The 19821-nt window shown below is 40.1% G+C and overlaps 1 protein-coding gene across 2 annotated transcripts in view; it reads right to left on the reverse strand.

Moving 5' to 3' along the window:
- The window catches only part of LOC132819525 (serine/threonine-protein kinase PAK 5-like), an 81858-nt gene extending 65580 nt beyond the window's left edge, over positions 1-16278 (reverse strand). Inside the window, exons 1-2 of one of the 2 annotated variants that reach the window (XM_060831081.1) lie at positions 16060-16263; positions 11021-11036 (exon numbers count right to left, since the gene is read on the reverse strand). In XM_060831081.1, the coding sequence (XP_060687064.1) occupies positions 11021-11036; positions 16060-16263 (220 nt within the window). Of the gene's footprint in view, positions 1-11020; positions 11037-16059 lie in introns of both variants that reach the window. The other variant, XM_060831082.1, reaches the window with a different exon arrangement.
- Between the last annotated feature and the right edge of the window lie 3543 nt (positions 16279-19821).

Below are 19821 nucleotides of genomic sequence, written 5' to 3' on the forward strand. Positions count from 1 at the left end.
TTGCAAGTAAAATACAGTTTGTAATTTAAGTCAAATCTGAAGTTTTAATATTTTCATGCACAATGTAACACAACCTTTACTTCTCTTAGAAATAATTTTAGTATTAAAACGGCAAGCACTTTAATTGATTTGCTTGGAAAGGATGGACATACTTTTGAAACTTTGTTCTTCACCAAGTCAAGATAGGCTGAAAATAAATGAAAATACTGCTGCTTTGGAATGTTGAAATCTCTGCTTTAGCTGCAGATTCTTTGAGGGTTGAGGTTGTGCTCTAGAAGGTAATGCCCTTTACAATTTGCAGCCCTGCTGATTGACAAAAAGGTTGGAAGATGAACCTGTGAAGGTACTTTGGTACACGCACACTGGTGGTTACCTTGGCAGTCTGGAGACAAGGAATTGTGGCCAAGAGACAGGAGCTTAAATCCTGAAGAGTTTAAGTGCAATAAATAAAATACATTTGGAAGAAAAAAGACAGTTTCAGCACTTAACGGCAAACTTTAAACTACATGATCATTTACTTAATGCCCTTTAGGAAGGAAAAAATATAAGATCAAGGGTGGATAAAATGGCCCCTTAAACCTGTCGACAGTTCAATACGGTCATGGCTGATTAATGGCTTCAATGTTATTTACCCACCCACATCCTATATCCCTGGGTTCCCTGTCAACTAAAAATCCATCAATCTCAACTGTAACAATACTTCGTATCCATAGATTCTTGGTTACAGATTTCATTTATCTAAATGAGTCTTAAATAATTGCTTCCTTATCCTGAGGCTGTACCCCATATTCTAAATTACCCAGCTAGGAGGAAATAACCATCTACCCTTTCAAGGCTTTTCTGAATCTCATATGTTTCAATCAGATCAACACATATTTTTGTAAACTCTGGATATTTTAGGCCCAAATTATTCAGCCTTCCATAATACAACAGCCATTTATTGATTTGTAGTTTGTTAGGAAGAGAGAGAGAAAAAGAGGGAGCGTGTGAGAGTGAAAAACCTGATTTGGCGAGTAATGGGTAAGATTGAGTAATTTGTTCCTAGTTTATTGCTTGTAGTTGGCAAGGTTCACAAGGGCAGGAACTCGGTCACGTGGAATGCCAGTCCTGCAAAATGTGCAAAATCACTGGAAATGTCCTACGTACGTCGTCACCATGGACATCTGTTCAGCTGCAATTTCTGATTAACTGCATGGAGTGGCTGGAGGTACAGATGGGCTCACATTGGAACATACGTGATGCTGAAGGGGTCGGAGATAGCACGATGAGCAAACTTGTGACACCAGAAGTAATGGCTACATAGATAGAAAACAAGTGTTGGGTGACCACCAATAGGACTAGGAAGCACAGGCAGGCAGTGCAGGAATCCCCTGTCACCATCCCACTCTCAAACAGAACTATCATGTTGGATTCTGTTGAAGGTGGTGAGAATGGCTTTCAGGGGAAAGAAACAACAGTCAAGCTTGTGGCATCACAGTTAGGTCAGCTTCACAGCAGGGGAGGAAAACAACTGGGGGAGATTTAATGATAAGGAACTCGATTGTAAGGGGAACAGAAAGCCAGTTCTGTAACCACAAATTAGACTCTTAAATGGTATATTGCCTCCTGGTTTCAGAACAGTTGCAGGATATTGTGAAGGGGGAGGGTGAACAACCAGCATTAGTGGTACATGTTGGTACCGATGACATGGGCAAAAAAAAATGAAGACATGAAACAGGAATTGAGAGTGTTTGATAGTACATTAAAGGAATTATGTGGCAAAGGGCCAATAAATATCTTTGGCAGATAGGATTAAGGAAAACCCCATAGCATTTTATCTGTACATTCAGAACAAAGGATTACCAGTAAAGAGTGGGGCCTCTGAGAGACTGAAAGGACAATCTATGCATGGAACCAGAGGACATGTTTGAGGTCTTAAATGAATATTTCTCATCTGTATTCACAAAGGAGAAAGACACTGTAGCTGGAGATTTCAGTTGGGATGGAGAAGTTCTAGAACATGTTAAGATTAATAAGGAGGAGTGAATGGATGTTTCAGCAGGCATAAAGGTGCATAAATCCCTTGTATGTATCCCAGGCTGCTATGGGAGGCAAGAGAAGAGATTGCTGGGATCCTGGCAGAGATATTTACTGTTTCATTGGTCATGGGTGAAGTGCCAGATGATGAGAGAATGGCACATGTGGTTCCTTCATTTAAGAAGAACAGGAAGGTTAAGGCAGATAATTGAAGACCATCTTATCTCATTTCAATGGTGTAGAAAGTTTTAATAAAAATTCAGATGGACAGCATTAATCAGCACTTGAAAGGGATAGTCAGTATGGATCTGTGGGAGGGAGATCCTGTCTAATTAATTTCATTGAACTGTTTTGAAAAGGTGACAAAATAAACTGGTGTGAGTAGTGTAGTTGATGTTGGTTACAGGACTTCAGTGAGGCCTTTGACAAAGTGCCACATGGAAGACTGGTTCAAAAGGTAAGAATCCATGAGGTCCAAGGCAAGTTGGCAACTGGATCCAAAAGTGGTTCGCAAATAGGAGGCAGGTGGTGATGGTAGAGGGTTGTTTTTGTGATTGGAATCTGTGACTAGCAGTGACCACAGGGATTGGTGTTGAGACCCTTGCTGTTTGTTCTGTACTTTAATGGCCTGGATGTGAATGTAGAAGGTATAATTAGTAAGTTTGCAGATGATACAATTGATGGTAGTGAGGAGGATGGTCTCAGGCTACAATCTGATATTGATCAGCTGGTACATCAGGATTAGCAACGGCAGATGGAATCTAATCCTGATAAGCGTGAGATGATGCAATTTGGGAGGTCCACGAAGGGAAGAACATACATAATGAATAGTGGGTCTATCGGGAGCACTGAGAGCAAAGAGATCTTGGTGTACATAGGTTCCTGAAGGTGTTAGCAAAGGCAGTCAGGGTGGTGCAGGTGGCATAAAGGATGTGTGCATTCATTAGGCACAGTGTAGAATATAGGAGCATGGAAGTCTTGTTATAGCTTTATAAAATATTGGTTAGGCCACTGATGGCATACAGAATACCGTGTGCAGTTCTGGTTGCCACACTATTGGAAGGATGTGGCTGCACTGGAGAGGGTTCAGAGGAGGTTCATCAGGATGTTGCCTGAGATGGAAAGTCTCAGCTATGAAGTGAGACTGGACTGGCTGCGTTTGTTTTCCTTACAGCAGATCAGGCTGAGGGGAGGATCAGTTTGAGGTATACAAAATTAGGAGAGGCACAGACAGGGTAGATTGTAAGAATCTTTTCCCCATGGCAGACGGGTTTAAGACGAAAGGGCATAGGTTGAAGGTGACGAGTAAGTGCTTTAGGGTATCTGAGGAAAGTGCTTTTTCACCCAGAGGGTGGTGGAAATATGGAATATGCAGACAGAGAGCACGGTGTGGACAGGTACACTTCTAACATTTAAGCAGCATCTGGGTAAGTATTTAAAATGGAAAGGCATTGTTGGCTATGGAATAGGATCAAGGATTAGTTTATTATATGTTTATCAGTCAACATGGACTTGGCAGGCTGAAGGGCCTGCTTCTATTTTTTTTTAAATGAAAGTAAAGCTGTCAGGATTCAAACTGTAAGTTCCCTCAATACCTCACCCACCAAACATTCCTGGGAACAGGACAAGGATGAGGTTAAATACAAAGTAAAGCTCCCTGGGGTTTATTGTTAAAACAGAAAGTTGAAAAAAATAGTGTAACAGTCCCTGCTGGGAGAGGGCCCCTTTCTATCCTCTATCACCCGATGACTAATTCCAGGGGGAGTTAATGAAAGAAAGAACTGCAAATGCTGAAAATCTGAAACATGAACAGAAATTGCTGGAGAAACTCAGCAGGTCTGGCAGCATCTGTGGAGAGAAAGAACTGCAGAAGGATGACTGGACTTGAAATGTTCACTCTGCTTTCTCTCCATAGTAACTGTCAGACCTGCTGAGTTTCTCCAGAAATTTCTGTTTTTGTACCACTTCAGTGAACCTTTGTGGCACCATCTCCAAAGCAAGTACATCCTTTCTTAAATGCAGAGAGAAAAACTGCATTCCTGGTGCAATCTCATCAAAGCCTTGCAGAACTCTAACAGGCCTCTTTATTTGTACACACCAATCCACTAAGCAATGTGGGCTGTGATGAGATGTAAAGCAGAATATGGTGACAAGAGTGGTGAGGCCCATCCCAACATTGAGTATAGTCAGTTCATCTTCTACACTTTTCAAAAGGGGCATTGCATGATTTTTGCCAGGCAGTGGCAGGCTGCATAATGATACTCATTATTGCTTGTTAAACACCATGTTAATACTGCAATTCAGTTCAAAATCCAAACTCCCAACTTATCAAATTCACAAAACAAAGTTGACATCAGGAAAACTTGACAAGGAGACTAGAGCATGTATCTGGCAAATGCGGCTCACCATTTGCTCCAAGTCACCTAAAGGTTGCCTGGGAGGGAAGGGTAAGTAGTAATAGACAAATGTAGGGGTTAGGTGGGGCATTGGGGAAGCGTGAATCCCATGGGTTGATAGCATGGACTACAAGAGAGGGAATGTGGATATTTGTAGCCTCACCAGCATGGTCAGGCTGAGGCTTTGTGCCCACACAGAAGGGAGTGCTTACTGTTGCTTTTTTTTTAAGACTCCCTACAGTGTGGAAACAGGCACTTCTGCCCAACCAGTCCATACCGACCCTCCGAAGAGTAACCCACCCAAACCCATTTCCCTCTGACTAATGCACCTAACACGAGGGACAGTTTAGCATGGCCAATTCACCTGACCTGCACATCTTTGGTGCTGTGGAAGAAACTGGAGCACCTGGAGGAAACCCACACAGACACAGGGAGAATGTGTAAACTCCACACAGACAGTCACCAGAGGCTGGAATCGAACCTGGGACCCTGATGCTGTGAGGCTGCAGTGCTAACCATTGACCAACCGTGCCGCCCCAAGATTAGATTCCCTACAGTGTGGAAACAGGCCCTTTGGCCCAACAAGTCCACACATACCCTCCAAAGAGAAACCTATCCAGACCCATTTCTCTCTGACTAAAGCACCTAACACTATGGGCAATTTAGCATGGCCAATTCACCTCTCCTGCACATCTTTGGACTGTGGGAGGAAATCGGAGCACCAGGAGGAAACTCGCGCAGACACGAGGAGAATGTGCAAACTCCATACAGACAGACAATCACCCAGAGCTGGAATTGAACCTGGGTCCCTGGTGCTGTGAGGCAACAGTGCTAAACACTAAGCCACCCCATAAGAAAGCAGTGGAGTGAGTGCAGGAAACCCGAAGTGCACAATTGGAAGAGCAAGTTGCTGTGACCACACTTTGAATGGGCAGGGTAAGTGACTTGAACAGTGAATGAGGAGGCTGCACAACACATCACTCACATGCCTTTTAAAGTGGCAGAATATAGCTCATGAATCCCTGAAGGTCAAGTGCAAAATTCTCGAAGATGCTTACTCACTGACCCTTTCTGAATGTGGCACTCCCTGGCACAACCACGGTTGGATAGCTCTTTGGCAGATATGCCTTTGTGCACAGAACGAAAACATTAGAAATTGTTATCCAGAGTGGACAAAGATGCCAGCAGCATGAAAAGCCACCTGTAAACACACTTTTCCTGATTTTAGCTGATGTCAGTGTATGTAAAGCTCAATTCACACAGCTTTCTGTTTGTGTGGACTTCTATTTGGACAATGTACTGTGCGCTCCATAGACACATTCTGAAACAAATACATGGAAGTTACCGTCAATAACATTTACCTACACAACATGAGAAACAAAATAGCCTTCTTCACCCATGCCATAGTGCCCTGAATACATGTTCTTCTTCGTCTTCCTCCCACTACATCCAAGTGCACTTCCTGACTCTACAGCTGAGGTGCAGCAAGTTTGTCCTAGTGCAGAGGCCTCGTGTTTTGGTGAAGTAACACCAGGAGCGCTCATGTATTGTGACTGTGATCAGTGACTTATTAAAAATATTTTGTTTAGAGCAAAGAAAATAATTAGGAAGGGCTGAATCTAGAAGGAAGGACATAAATGGTTCAGTGGTTTAAGGGATTAAATATAAGGGAAGAGACAAGTTGCAAGGAAGTAAATAAACAAATAAATAAATAAAGTTACACTGTGGCAGGTCAAAATAATGAGGTAAATGAATGGAGTCAAGGCAGGAAAGGAGGAGATAAAATAATCACAGGGCAAAGGTAAGGGTTGGAAGCAAAAGGCACGGATGGACGATTGTAAACCAACGAGACCATGAAAACTACATTGAGGGGCAATCTACTGTAGATAAATAAAATGAACATGAATGGTGGAGTGTTACAGATTTTAGGTTTACCTTCAGTATTCATTCAGAGATACTGCGGAGATATTCCAGGAATTATTTACTTCTCTTATCTATTAGATTACATCACAATTTAAACCGATAGCATAACTTCACCCCTTGTGAAATGAACTGTGTATCATGTGTTTTACATGTATGCTCAGCTGCACTTCCTTAGTGTTTCAGAAGGTGGACTGAGAGCAGTGATGTCCACTTCCCAGAAAATAATTATAATATTGTCAACAGGTTGCACATAGCACCCATTTCTCAAATTAGTTTTGATTAATTTCACATAATTCCAGGGTGATTCGTCAAACAGATTTTTCACATTAATATTGATGATATTAAGAAAATCTAAGTTCAAGACCATGAAACTGCTTAAATGAGCGTCAAAACAAAATTGTATATCCAATTAAAAGGATGACAAATAGTGCATCATCCTGTGATTTTGAGGATATTTGCCTGACACATGTTGAAAGTCTTGGAGATTATTTTGTTGAAAGGGCGGTAATAGATGTTCATTGGTGCTGTGCTTTCAATACACGCCTGTTCGAAGGTCCAGTTCAAGCACACAATTATGGTCCTAAGTGGTAAGTACCTGAAAAATTTGAACTTGCCAAGAGGTGCTAGAATAGAAACTGTAGGTTTAATTCTCAGGCAGTGATTAGATACAACTTTCATGGTACAACAAATGTGGGCTTCACTTACTGTTTTTCATTGAAGGTGTACAGTGTGCTGGCCAATATACTGGCAGGTTTCAGGATGCGTCAGGTACCGAGTGACAGGGTGGATATATTTCTGGATGCAGCACTGAGGTCATGCTGGATGAATGCCACAGAGTAGGATGTCCTGTATGCACAGGCCTCATGTTCTCCTTTCACTCTGGTGCTACTCCTTTGGACCAAGGACGACAAACAAGCAAAACGCTGACACTCAAGCACTCCCATTCTGCTACGGTGTCTTGGTGTCATCATGACTTGGAACTTTATCACCACTCTTGCACTGTTGCTCAGTCAAAATCCTGAACTACCTAACAGCACTGGGTGCCCTACTATCCGAAGACTGCAATAATTCAAGAACGCAGCTCACCACCACCTTCTCCAGGGCAATAAATATAAATACTGCAAGCCAGTGGAATCCACATCTCTCAGATTAATTAAAAAGAGATTTAATCAGGGTGACCTCCCACAGTTGACTGCTCATCCCAGCTTGTCTGTATTCCTGGATATTGTTTGCCCCATATTCTGGATCATCGATCTCTGTACACATACACTGCACATTATGTTCTCTGCCCAGGTTAGCAGCAACCCCTTCCAACTTATTTTATAGCTCTGGCAGCAGTTAGAAGAACAGTGTGTGCATGTCAGCTAATCTGTGGCTGGAGAATTTGAATGGACAAGTTCACAGGCAGACACACATAAGAGGACAGGAATTATGACATTCAGGTTCTGGGAAATGGGGAACCAATATGTCAACCATCAGATGAGACAAGAGTCTTTTCAATAAGATTGTCAGTAACTGACCAGGGAAAGAAGATTAAACATGGACATTGAATTGACTAGGATGAATTAAATAATGGTGACCTCTAGAGGGCAGCCTTACTTCATTTTCCTCCAAGAACAATTTCAAGAATTACATTCGTATTAAATAAGCAAATTTTGACACATGGGAAAAAAATCAACCTAAACTATATCCAAGTAATATTAGAAAGTTATCAAATAACTATGAACTACACACAAAGTTAATACATTTCAGTAGGCTTGTTTAAACTAATAATATTTTGGAATTGCAGAGATTGAACATGCTGATGAGAGGAATGTCTCAAAATATACTGAGCTGTAGAAGTAAACAACATTGTAACAGGTGTGTTTTAATGTTGGGGAAAGTTTTCATGCACAAAGACACAATTCATACTGTTGTGGTTCTGTTTGCCGAGCTGGGAATTTGTGTTGCACTCGTTTCGTCCCCTGTCTGGGTGACATCCTCAGTGCTTGGGAGCCTCCTGTGAAGCACTTCTGTGATGTTTTCTCCGGCATTTATAGTGATTTATATCTGCCGCTTCCGGTTGTCAGTTCCAGCTGTCTGCTGCAGTGGCCGTATATTGGGTCCAGGTCGATGTGCTTATTGATTGAATCGGTGGATGAGTGCCATGCCTCTAGGAATTCCCTGGCTGCTTTGTTTGGCTTGTCCTATAATAGTGTTGTTGTCCCAGTCAAACTCATGTTGCTTGTCATCTGCATGTGTGGCTACTAAGGATAGCTGGTCATGTTGTTTCATGACTAGTTGATAGACACGACCAGCTATCCTTAGTAGCCACACATGCAGATGACAAGCAACATGAGTTTGACTGGGACAACAACACTATTATAGGACAAGCCAAACAGAGAACAGCCAGGGAATTCCTAGAGGCATGGCACTCATCCACAGATTCAATCAATAAGCGCATCGACCTGGACCCAATATACCGACCACTGCAGCGGACAGCTGGAACTGACAACCAGAAGTGGCAGATACAAATCACTATAAATGCCGGAGGAAACATCACAGAAGTGCTTCACAGGAAGCTCCCAATCACTGAGGATGTCACCCAGACAGGGGACGAAACGTCTGCAACACAAATTCCCAACTCGGCGAACAGAACCACAACAACGAGCACCCGAGTACAAATCTTCTCACAAACTTTGAACAATTCATACTATTTAAATCTCATGAAACAGTGGAGGGCGGGCTTCAAAGACATGCCCAGGATTGCAGAACTTTCTAAAATACAACAAAGGATCTCTATGAAATACTTCCTTTTAATATTTCTACGACACCCACATGTATGCTATTTCACTAATACCTTACTCCATTTGCTATATTAAAGAAGTAGCTAGATTCTTAACTAAAAATAAAGGTCAAAGGTTACTGTGTATAGGTGGGAATTGAGGCCGTAATCAGTTCAGCCATGACATTTTTGAATGGCTAAGGGACTGAAAGGCCTACTTCTGAATCAAACTTCCATGCTGATATGTAAACACTAGCTGCAACATATCCATTGAAAATCTGTTTTATCTTCTGTCCTAGTGACAACATGCAACATAATTTTTAAAAATAGGATGAGAAGCAAACAAACAAAAAGCACATCAAAATGTGAAACAAAAGCACTGAGTCTACAACAGCAAACATACTTTTGCCTCCAGTTAAAATATTTATTCACTTTTAAAACATAACGATCAACTATTGAAAATTGGAAATTACAGCTGCTTGCACCAACTAAAAATGTGCAGGGAATTTGGAAGTTCTTGAATATGTGCATTCCTTTGGCTTTGCAAACCTAAAAATTCCAGCTTTTAAATTACTAGCTCAGATTCAGGTCTACTAAGCCACGTGCCCATATCATTATCAATTCAACATTAATTCATGAATTCTACCTAAAAGGGGAACCTGCAGTTTATAAGGTAAGTCCCCTTCTTCTGAACAGTAAGGCTGCTCTCAAAGACAGAGACAACTGGAGCTGGTTTAGCCGGAGGGTCACCACGCCTCAGGTAAGGAGAAAGATTGAGGAGAGTCCTTCAAGGTATCTTCAACCAGCACAGGAATTGAACCCATGCTGGTGGTGTCACTGTGTATCACAAACGAACCATCTAGCCAACTGAACTATTAACCATTCTGTGCAGTTTACAGAACACATGCAGTGTGCTAATCTCCCACTTCAAATGTCTAGTTAAGGTCAGCCAGGGTCTCTAGTTGGAACTGAAATTAATTAGCAGCCATATTAATTTATTTTACACTCAGACATTTGCCAGCTACTGGAACTCCAAGCCTCCCTGCACAGTGTAATGGGCTGCATGGATCATAAAAATACTGATATAGCTTGAATACTATTATGTTTTATACATAAAATATTAAAGAATACCCTTCTTCCTGGACTTGAATGCTATAATGTATCAATATATTTTACAATCAAGCATAAAGAATCAGTACCCTACTTGGAACCATTTAGTAAAAGGAATGAAAGAATAAAGGGATCTGCAAATGATAATGTAAGATATACTCACACACTATCTTCATTAGTAAAAGCAGAATACTTTGATGGACCTATCAAAAAGGTTCTGCACCGGAGCATTTATTAGCTACTTAAATATTGGAATGCTGTCATATCTGTTCAGCAATGCAAACTTGGCTCATTGTTGAAGTATTCCTGAGAGTTTCTCATTTTCACTCAATCGACAAATTAATCAGAAAATTTATGAATCTTACTCCTTTACTAAAGCTGCAAGAAATTCTAGCTGATAGAACTCTCACCAGAGATTTCAAACATCTTGAAACTTTGTGTGCCTTGTTACACACAAAATGTACTGTTTCTACTTAGGACTTGCTGGGATTATAAACTCCCAGTATTTGATAGGGTCTATACCAATATTACTAATGTCTCACTGTCCTGTTATCATCACAAAACCTTTTTGGAATTATTAGTTTATTTCCATCTCATTTGAGAAAGAATATTCAATGAAGAGGTACCCAATCCAATATAGTGTGGTGTAGCACAATCAAAAAGGCTAATCTAATTAGAACTCATTGGCCATGCCAGAAACAAAAGCAGTGCTAATCTGGTTGTCTGTCATCAACAAAATAGAGTTTTCTCTTTGAAACCTGTTAAAGGAGCCATCAATGTAGTACATACACTGCATTGCTTATTTATTTACCATTCACCGGTGATAGCTTAAATCCAATGGATTGTTTTCTATTCACCCAGTATACTAATGCTATTGAGTTGTAACATAACATTGGGACAGACAAGATTAAAGATACTTGTAAGCCATCCTGATCTCTATTTGATATGGTGGAGGCTTGTGTGCTCAAAGATCCCTTAAGCAATGCCTCTGGGAGCTCCTTGTCCTTGAAAGAGGTAAAGAAAAGTTCAAACACGTTTGGAGTGGCAGAACAGGCAAGGGGAGACTGTGTGCCTCACCAGCTGTGAAGATGGAATGAGACTGCAGTGGTAAGGTGGTCTCGGTCTTTGTGGCTTGATATTGTACTGAAGTCTGATCACCAAACCATCTTGATTGTGTGCACAATGACGACACTGAAAGATCTCACATTAAACACAGTTTAAGTGCAAGCTTCCACCAAAGACTATGCGCTAAGTCTTATGGTGATGGAGAATTGGTGACAGATACAGGGTTAGGAACCTGGGAGACCTTGAACAAAAACAGGGTCAAAATAATTCCTTCTTCACTAGTTGATGCAGTCACTTAGTAACATTATATTCTGTATTTATGTTAATATGGAGTCTTGTGTCATCATCTAATAAGATCTGAAGGGATGCTTGAGACCCAGTGGAACAGTTGCCACCTTCCCAGGCAATCATGGAAGATCTAACACCTGACAATTAACTTCCTCCTTCCTCACTATCCAAGGCCCCAGATACACCTTTCAGGTGAAGCAGCAATTTACCTGCACTTCACTTAACCTAGTCTCCTGTATTCGTTGCTCACAATGTGAACTCTTTAACATTGGAGAGATGAAGCACAAACTGGGCGACTGCTTTGCAGAACACCTACATTCTATTTGCAGAAATGACTTAGCTTCTGGTTGCCTGTCATTTTAACACACCATTGTGTTCTCTAGCCAACATGTGTGTCTTGGGCTTGCTGTCATGCACCAACGACTTCTGCAGCCTTCTGGGCTCAATATCGAGTTTAACAATTTTAAGGCTTGAGCACTTTTTCTCTTGTCCTTGCCCCAACCCCCTCACACCAAACCTTGTCATCATATGTGCTCCTACTAGAAACCATATATACCTTTGCCCAACTATTTTCTCTCTCTTTGGCCTCCATCTCCATCTACTCCATCACCTCCTCCCCCAGCCCGCCCAACCCATCTTCAGCACAGAGACCAACCTTTTCCTAGCTACAATCAGTTCTGAAGGAGAATGTCTGGACCTGAAAGGCTAACTCTATTATTTCTCTCTCCACAGATGCTGTCAGACCTGCTGAATTTTTCCAGCACTTTCTGTTTTTATAACAGTTGATCATATTTTATTGAGGATTAATTAGGTGAGAATAAATACAGGGAGCTACTATACAGTGCATTGAGTGTTTTATGCAGTGCGACTAACTGAAATGAAGCTCTCTCAAAGTAAATGTGGGCTTGGATTTTGTCCAAAGCTACGAGGGCCATCTGTAAACTAAACAAATGGACAAAATCACCTTCACTCATAAAATTACATCTCTGTCTTTAAGGATAACAATATCATTAGTCAATGCAGGAAAGAACATTTTGAACAACTCAACTGTGAATCTGTATTGGTAGCCAATAGTCTTCAGATAATATCCCAGTACCCTAGTTTAGAATCCACGGGCATTCCAGCATTGACAGAAAAGCTGCAATATACCAAACAGTGCTAGTGAGCATCTGAACAGAGGATTCAGCGAATTAACATGTGGCTGGTAAGTCTGTAAGAAGGACAGCCAGTTTCTGAGATATTGACACTGACTTTGAGACAGAAGACACCTGTATATGATAGTCAGGTTGCACCTTTGTATGACTAGGCCTAACATCCTCACAGTGAGATTTACTAGTGCTACTTGGCAAGGTTTAACTCAATTTGCAGGTGAATGGCAATCTGAGCAAGGGCTTAGATTGAAGGGAAGAAAAACGGATAGCAGGAAGTAGAAATGTAACAAGCAAAGTTCAAAGGTAGACAAAATGGATGCAAGCGTTGAATTAGACTAGAATTTGGAATAATGTTAAAAAAGACAAAGACAAACGCAATCTAAATGAAGGCAGTATTCATTACAAGGTTGATGATTTGAAAATACAAATAGGGGTAAATGAGTATGGCTTTACTTGTCACCATGGAGAACTAGTAAAATTGATAAGGGGGAGCCAGTAGATGTGATTTAATTTTAGAAGGCTTTCAATAAAGATCCCATACGAGACAGTAGCATTTCAATGGAGGTAGTGTAGTGACATGGAGTGACTAGTTTGTAGACAAGAAGCAGACAATGGGCCTTTTTCTGAATGGAATACAGTGACTAGAGAGCTTGGGCTTCAGCTATTCACAATGTGTCTTTATGATTTAGATGAGAGAACTAAATGTAATCTATTCAAGTTTGCTGACAACACAAAGCTTTTGGGAGGTTGGGCTGTAAGGACACTGCGTAGATACTTCAATGTGATTTGGACAAGTTGAGTGAGTGAGCAAACGCATGGCAGATAAAGCATAATGTGGACCAATGAGGTTCTTCACTTTGGTAGCAAAAACAGGAAGGTAAGTTATTATCTGCATGGTGATAGATTGAGAAAAGGGGAGGTGCAATGAGACCTGGGTGTCAAACAAGGCAAATAGTATGTTGCCCTGTCATGGTGACGGGATTCGAATACAGGAGAAGCGATGAGTATCTGCAATTGTACAGGGCCTTGGTGAGACCACATTCTGGAGTACTGTGTGAAGTTTGGGTATCTCTACTTGAGGAAGGATGCCCTGACTATGAAGAGAGACTGGATCAGTTAAGAGTACTTGGAGATTAGAAGAGGGGGAGGGTTCTCATAGAAACCTATGAAATTCTAAAGGAATTGCCAGGATAAATGCAGATGTTCCCAAAAGCTGAGGAGTCCAGAAATAGGGATCACAAGTTAAGGACACAAGGTAGGGCAGTTAGGACTGAAATGAAGAGAAATTTCTTCACTCAGAGAATGGTGAGTGTACAATTCTCTATGGAAGAAGGCAAGGCCAAAGTAGTGAATGTTTTTAAGAAGGAGTTGGATATGGTTCTTCAGGCTTAAAAGGGATCAAAGAGTATGGGGAGAAAGTTGAACAGTAAACAGCATTGATGGTTAGCTATGATCATACTGAACAGCTCAAAGGGCTGAATGGCCTACTCCTGTTCTTCTTTTCTGTGTTTCTATATACCCAGTGCCACTCCTCCATCAAAATGGATCTGTTCTGTGACTACAGATATTGAAATACATCTATTGCAGGAAGTCATTATAATCATTTTATTGGTGGTTCTGCTTACAATTTACATAGATGATTTACAGTTGGGGACCAAGTGCAGTGTGTTAATGTTTGCAAATGCCATCAAAATGAGTGGTAGAGCAAAGTGTGCAGAGGACATTGAAAGCCTGCAGAGGGATATTGATAGGTTAAGCCAGTGGCAAGGGTCTGGCAGATGGAGAACAATGTTGATAAATGTGAGGTTATGCAGTTTAGTTGGAATAATCACAAGACAGACTATTATTTAAATGGGTGAAACATTACAGCATGCTGCTATGCAGAGTGACTTGGGTATCCTTATGCATGAGCACAAAACATTGGTTTGCAGATACAGCAGGCAATTAAGGTGGCATATGAAATATTGTGCTTCATTGCTCGAGGAATCGAGTCAATAAGTAGGGAGGTTATGCTGAAGCTGTATAGGCCACACTTGGAGTACTATGTACAGTTTTGGTCTCCTTACTTGAGAAAAGATTCACTGGCACTGGGTGGGGTGCAGAGGAGGTTCACTAGGTTGATTAGAGAATTGAAAAGGTCAGCTTAATGAGGACATATTAAGTAGACTGGGATTATACTCATCGGAATTGAGAAAAATAAAGGGGAAATGTTATCAAAACACAAAATTAAGTAGGGAATAGATAGGATAGAAGAAGAGAGATGGTTTCACCTGGCAGATGATATGCACAGCCTCGAATAAGGGGAAGCAGATTTAGGACTGAGTTGAGAAAGAACTTCTTCACCCAAAGGGTTCTGACTCTGTGGAATTCCTTGCTCAGTGAAGCAGCTGAGGCTACCTCGTCGAATATTTTTTAAGGCAAAGATAGATAGATTTTCGAACAGTAAAGAAATTAAGGGTTATGGTGAGCAGGTGGGTAAGTGGACCTGAGTCCACAAAAAGATCAACCATGATCTTATTGAATGGCCGAGCAGGCTCGAAGAGCCAGACGGCCTACTCCTTTTTCTTGTGTTCTTATGATATTAGTTGAAAGGTTAGGGAAACCCAATGGATGACTGCTAGTCATCAATAAGAACCAAGCCTATTCAATGCAGATGTTGATACTTCTCTAACAAACCTACGTAAGTATTAAGGACAAACATCAGTTGTATGATTGTCAGTATTCTTCCATAAAGATTCTGATACCTGTACAGAACAGCCTTTCAAATGATTGCTGCCTGCTGTTTCTTTACATACCTCAGTTTGCAAAGAGACTGCACTATTAGGCAAGCTGGAGACAGCAACAGTATTTACTGACTCAGAAAGAAACACCAAGAGTTCGAAAACACTTTCAGTTAAGTTGTAGAACACAGCCAAAACAAAGGACTTGTTCTCATGTCAATAACATGCCAATCACATTGCTTGAGGCCTTGGAAAAGGAATTCTGGAATGACCATCATTTCTCACCTTAATCTACCTCGCAAAAGAACGACTGTCAACATATTGCACAGTATCAGAGATCCCAAATGTTTAGAGTTATGTCCCTCATTCTTTCTGCTTTGTCAGAAGTACAAAAAAAACTGATTAAGCTACTTTTATAATCATGTGATAAAACTCAGATTACAATTAAGTCATTGTTAAATTTTCATACATTATTTGCCAATTTCTTGTCACAAACTCTATTGCCAAGTTGCAACTTCTTAAGGTTACATTATAGATAATAACACCTAATCTTTCAATATAATAGCATTAAATACAAAAGACAATACAGGTCATAAAATCCAGCATGAAAAACAATGAACCTGTACCTTCATAGGAGCTAACTGTATAGGAGTTATACAGGATGGATCAACCACAGGCTTTGGTCTATTTGCTGTATCTGCAAGCAAACTCTGCCATTGCTGAGGAAGTCCTGTAAATTTCTGCTCATGGTGGTCAAATCCAGTATGAACCCGATGCTCAAAGTTAGAAGGTGCAGAGATTTCGAGGCGTTTCTTCTTCTTTCCAAACATACTGGAAAATCCTAATAGACCTGCACCAATGAGAGAACAAGACACAGTGAACAGTTTGTCAATCTTAACATGATAAAAGGGGGAAAACAAAAGTCACCTGAATCACTGCAAGAATAATACAAGAATCATCGACAGGGAGGGTTTTATTAAAAATAGACTAAATTCTATAATGGTTCTATCTAAACTTACATAATTCTCTAGCTTATTTTCAAACTTAAAAAATGCACAAATTACAAAATACACAGACAAAATGTGCATTGTGAAACTAAAGCTCATTCCCTTTAACAGGTTGGTGAAGAGATATTAACTGAGGCAACTTTAAATAAATGATTTTAAGAAACGAATGCTACTTTGATAAACTTCATACTACTTTTTTCCTCTCCAACTTCAAAATTTCTATGCACCATTCATGTTAATTACTTGAGAACTTGGGTGCAGATGATGAATCACATCTGAAGTGTCCTTAAAATTACATTAATTAAATTCCAATTCAAATTAGCACTAAAAGGGTCACAAATGTGAAATCTTGCAAGAACCAGCACAATAGGACGATGATATACAGGGTAATGCGATACAATTTTGCTTTATATTAAGACATATCCTTTTAAAACTTTAAGAGTGTTAACCTAGCAAAGTTTTATTTCTCCTGCTGGAAACTGCGTTAATCAAAAAACACATTTTGACTAAAAGTGCCCAGCCTATGCCTGGGAGTAACCAAATTTAAAACTACTGAAAATGTCTTACTGCTAACTATGCTGTATCATTCAATTGTTTTAAGAGTACACAATGGTCAGTTTTTAAAAAGTAAATATTTTTATGTTGAAAATTTTTTTTTAAATCCTTTAATTCGGACCTATGCACCAATCATGTGAATTTGAGGAACCTTCCTGAATTCATGCTGATTTAAAAAAAAATGCTCTAAAGAGGGAGAAGAAAAAGATAACAGATTAATAATGAGGCAAGCAAGTCTCAACAACTTGAAAGTCCAGTTGAAAAGATATGGTTTGAGTCATTTTTATTTGAAGTGTGACGAAATAATTCAGCAGTATGGCAGGAGATTTCCAAAGATTATAGTCAATAGAAACCTTGTCAGACACATTAGGTCAACTGAAATATGCAGTGAGGTTTAGCAGGAGATGGACTCAAGAGTGCAAGAGTGAGCAAGAGTTGAGGAGGTTGCAGAAACAAGGTGTGACAACTAATTAAAAGTTTAGTGGAAGAATGTTCAATTCAACGTTTTGAAGGTAACATAGGGCAGGGAAGAAAGGAATTACTTGAATTAGTTGGGAGCTCATAGAAGACTGAGGACAAGAGTCTGGAATTGTGGCAAATAGTGCCTAGGGGATTTTTAAAAAAAAAATAAGAGTTTTACCAGCAGTTGGAGGGAAATTTGAGTGAGAGTGTTCATTAAGGAGGTGAAGTTAGATGTAGGCAATGTTGTACAGGTGCATATAATTGACTTTGGATAAAACAAGTGGGCGGCACGGTGGCACAGTGGTTAGCACTGCTGCCTCACAGCGCCTGAGACCCGGGTTCAATTCCCGACTCAGGCGACTGACTGTGTGGAGTTTGCACGTTCTCCCCGTGTCTGCGTGGGTTTCCTCCCACAATCCAAAGATGTGCGGGTCAGGTGAATTGGCCATGCTAAATTGCCCGTAGTGTTAGGTAAGGGGTAAATGTAGGGGTATGTGTGGGTTGCGCTTCGGCGGGTCGGTGTGGACTTGTTGGGCCGAAGGGCCTGTTTCCACACTGTAAGTCTAATCTAAAAAAAAAGTGTTAACTCATGGCTTGACTCAAGCTGAATACCCAAGTGTCACTATCTGATTCATACTCAGCAAGTGGGCAGACAAGGGCTGGGATAAATGTTAAGAGTGTTTATGTTGATGGCTGAAAACAATATAGTCAGTTTTCCTAATATCTAGTTGCAGAATATTTTTAATTCATCTATATCTTCATGCCAGACAGACACGTAGAGTTGAGAAGTGAAAATAAAGCAACGTGCTATCAACATAAAATATAGAATCTGACCCCATAAAAAACACAAAATCCTTAAAACAGAAGTCAAATAGAATTAACTAATAATGAATCATTTGTATTTTGTGCATACAGTTCCTAAAAAGTCTACAGACTTGTGATCTTGTTCAGAACTTCTTTATATAAAATAAATTACAATTTTGAAAGGAAAAGGAGGGCTTGGCACTTACATATCATTTTTTATGTCCCAAAGTGCTTTCAAGCCAATACAGTACATTTGAAATGTCACTACTCCTGTATTTTAGAAATATAATTATCTTTTCCCATATACACTGAAAGCAAACAATACAGCTTGAATGCACTGTACAGACAGACCATTTACACTTAGCAATTCCAACACAGCTCATCAACTTCTATTTATCCACGGTAAAAATAAATCCAAAGAATTTAAGGAAAAGTAATGTTCCAGTCAGTTAGTCCTCCCCTCATGATAATAAATTATCATATACAGTAAATAAAGGATATTTTCGATGCTCAAACTTTTAAATTGTAAAAACTTATATTTATAACGAACAAAATGTTTTTTTTTTCTGGAGATGACTGTGGAAGGCAATTGTTTTTCAAAAGTGCTCTCAATATGTTTCATAATCTGTGATTCTGTCACAAGCCTACAAAGTCCTTTTTGTTATCCTCTCAGATCCTAGCAACAGGCTCTAATGCTCAAAGAGAGCTGAATGCCCCATGGTATGGCAAACAAAATCAATGTTTCAGGATACTACAATGTGGATTCTTTTCAATTCTGAACAGAGAACCAATCAGATCAGCCTGTACTTTGCTGTGAAGATTTTTTTAAAAACTCAGCATGTTAGGAAGTCTATAATGGTCAACATATTGAAAACCTGTTTCTTTAGTTCAAGCTTAACATTAAATTTATCATGCAAACTTCTTTGAGAGGTGTCCTTTCTCAACAGAATATATGAACAACAAGAATTCAGAGGACAGATATACATAAGCACTATGCACATTTCCAGTGCAGAGGGAACAGGTTTATGAGTTGTACTTGAAGTTCCCAACCTAATTTCTGAGGGTTGTAATCAATTGCGAGTCAGTTTACCTCTTGTTTTCATGATGGTATGGAAGTGCATTCTTGGCACATGAAGGAGGACAGAGAAACTTAAAGAGAATGCCACTGTATGTTAACTGTAGAGTGCAATTTGCTGAAAATGCAAAGCCCATAATGATAAACTGGAAGAGGTACAGAGGGATCCTCCAGTGAAAACCAATTTAAATTAAAATCCTGCCCATTATCAACCAAAGGTCTCCATGTAATACTTTAATCACGTCATGTGCGAAAACCAAAGAAGGAAATCGCAAGGACGAGGAAAGTCAGGTGAGGAACCATAGTCCACAAAATACCACAGGCATCTCTCTCCAGTAAAAAGAATTAATCATGTATAGCTTGAAGGTAACCACTACACAAGTGAAGGATAAGGTGAGGAGACATGGCATCTATCAACTTTTGCATCACATGGAGGAAAATCTGAATGGAACATCATTAGGTACAGATAATACTTTGGACTCCCA

The sequence above is a fragment of the Hemiscyllium ocellatum genome, chromosome 10, assembly GCF_020745735.1.
Source record: "Hemiscyllium ocellatum isolate sHemOce1 chromosome 10, sHemOce1.pat.X.cur, whole genome shotgun sequence".
Taxonomy (NCBI): domain Eukaryota; kingdom Metazoa; phylum Chordata; class Chondrichthyes; order Orectolobiformes; family Hemiscylliidae; genus Hemiscyllium; species Hemiscyllium ocellatum.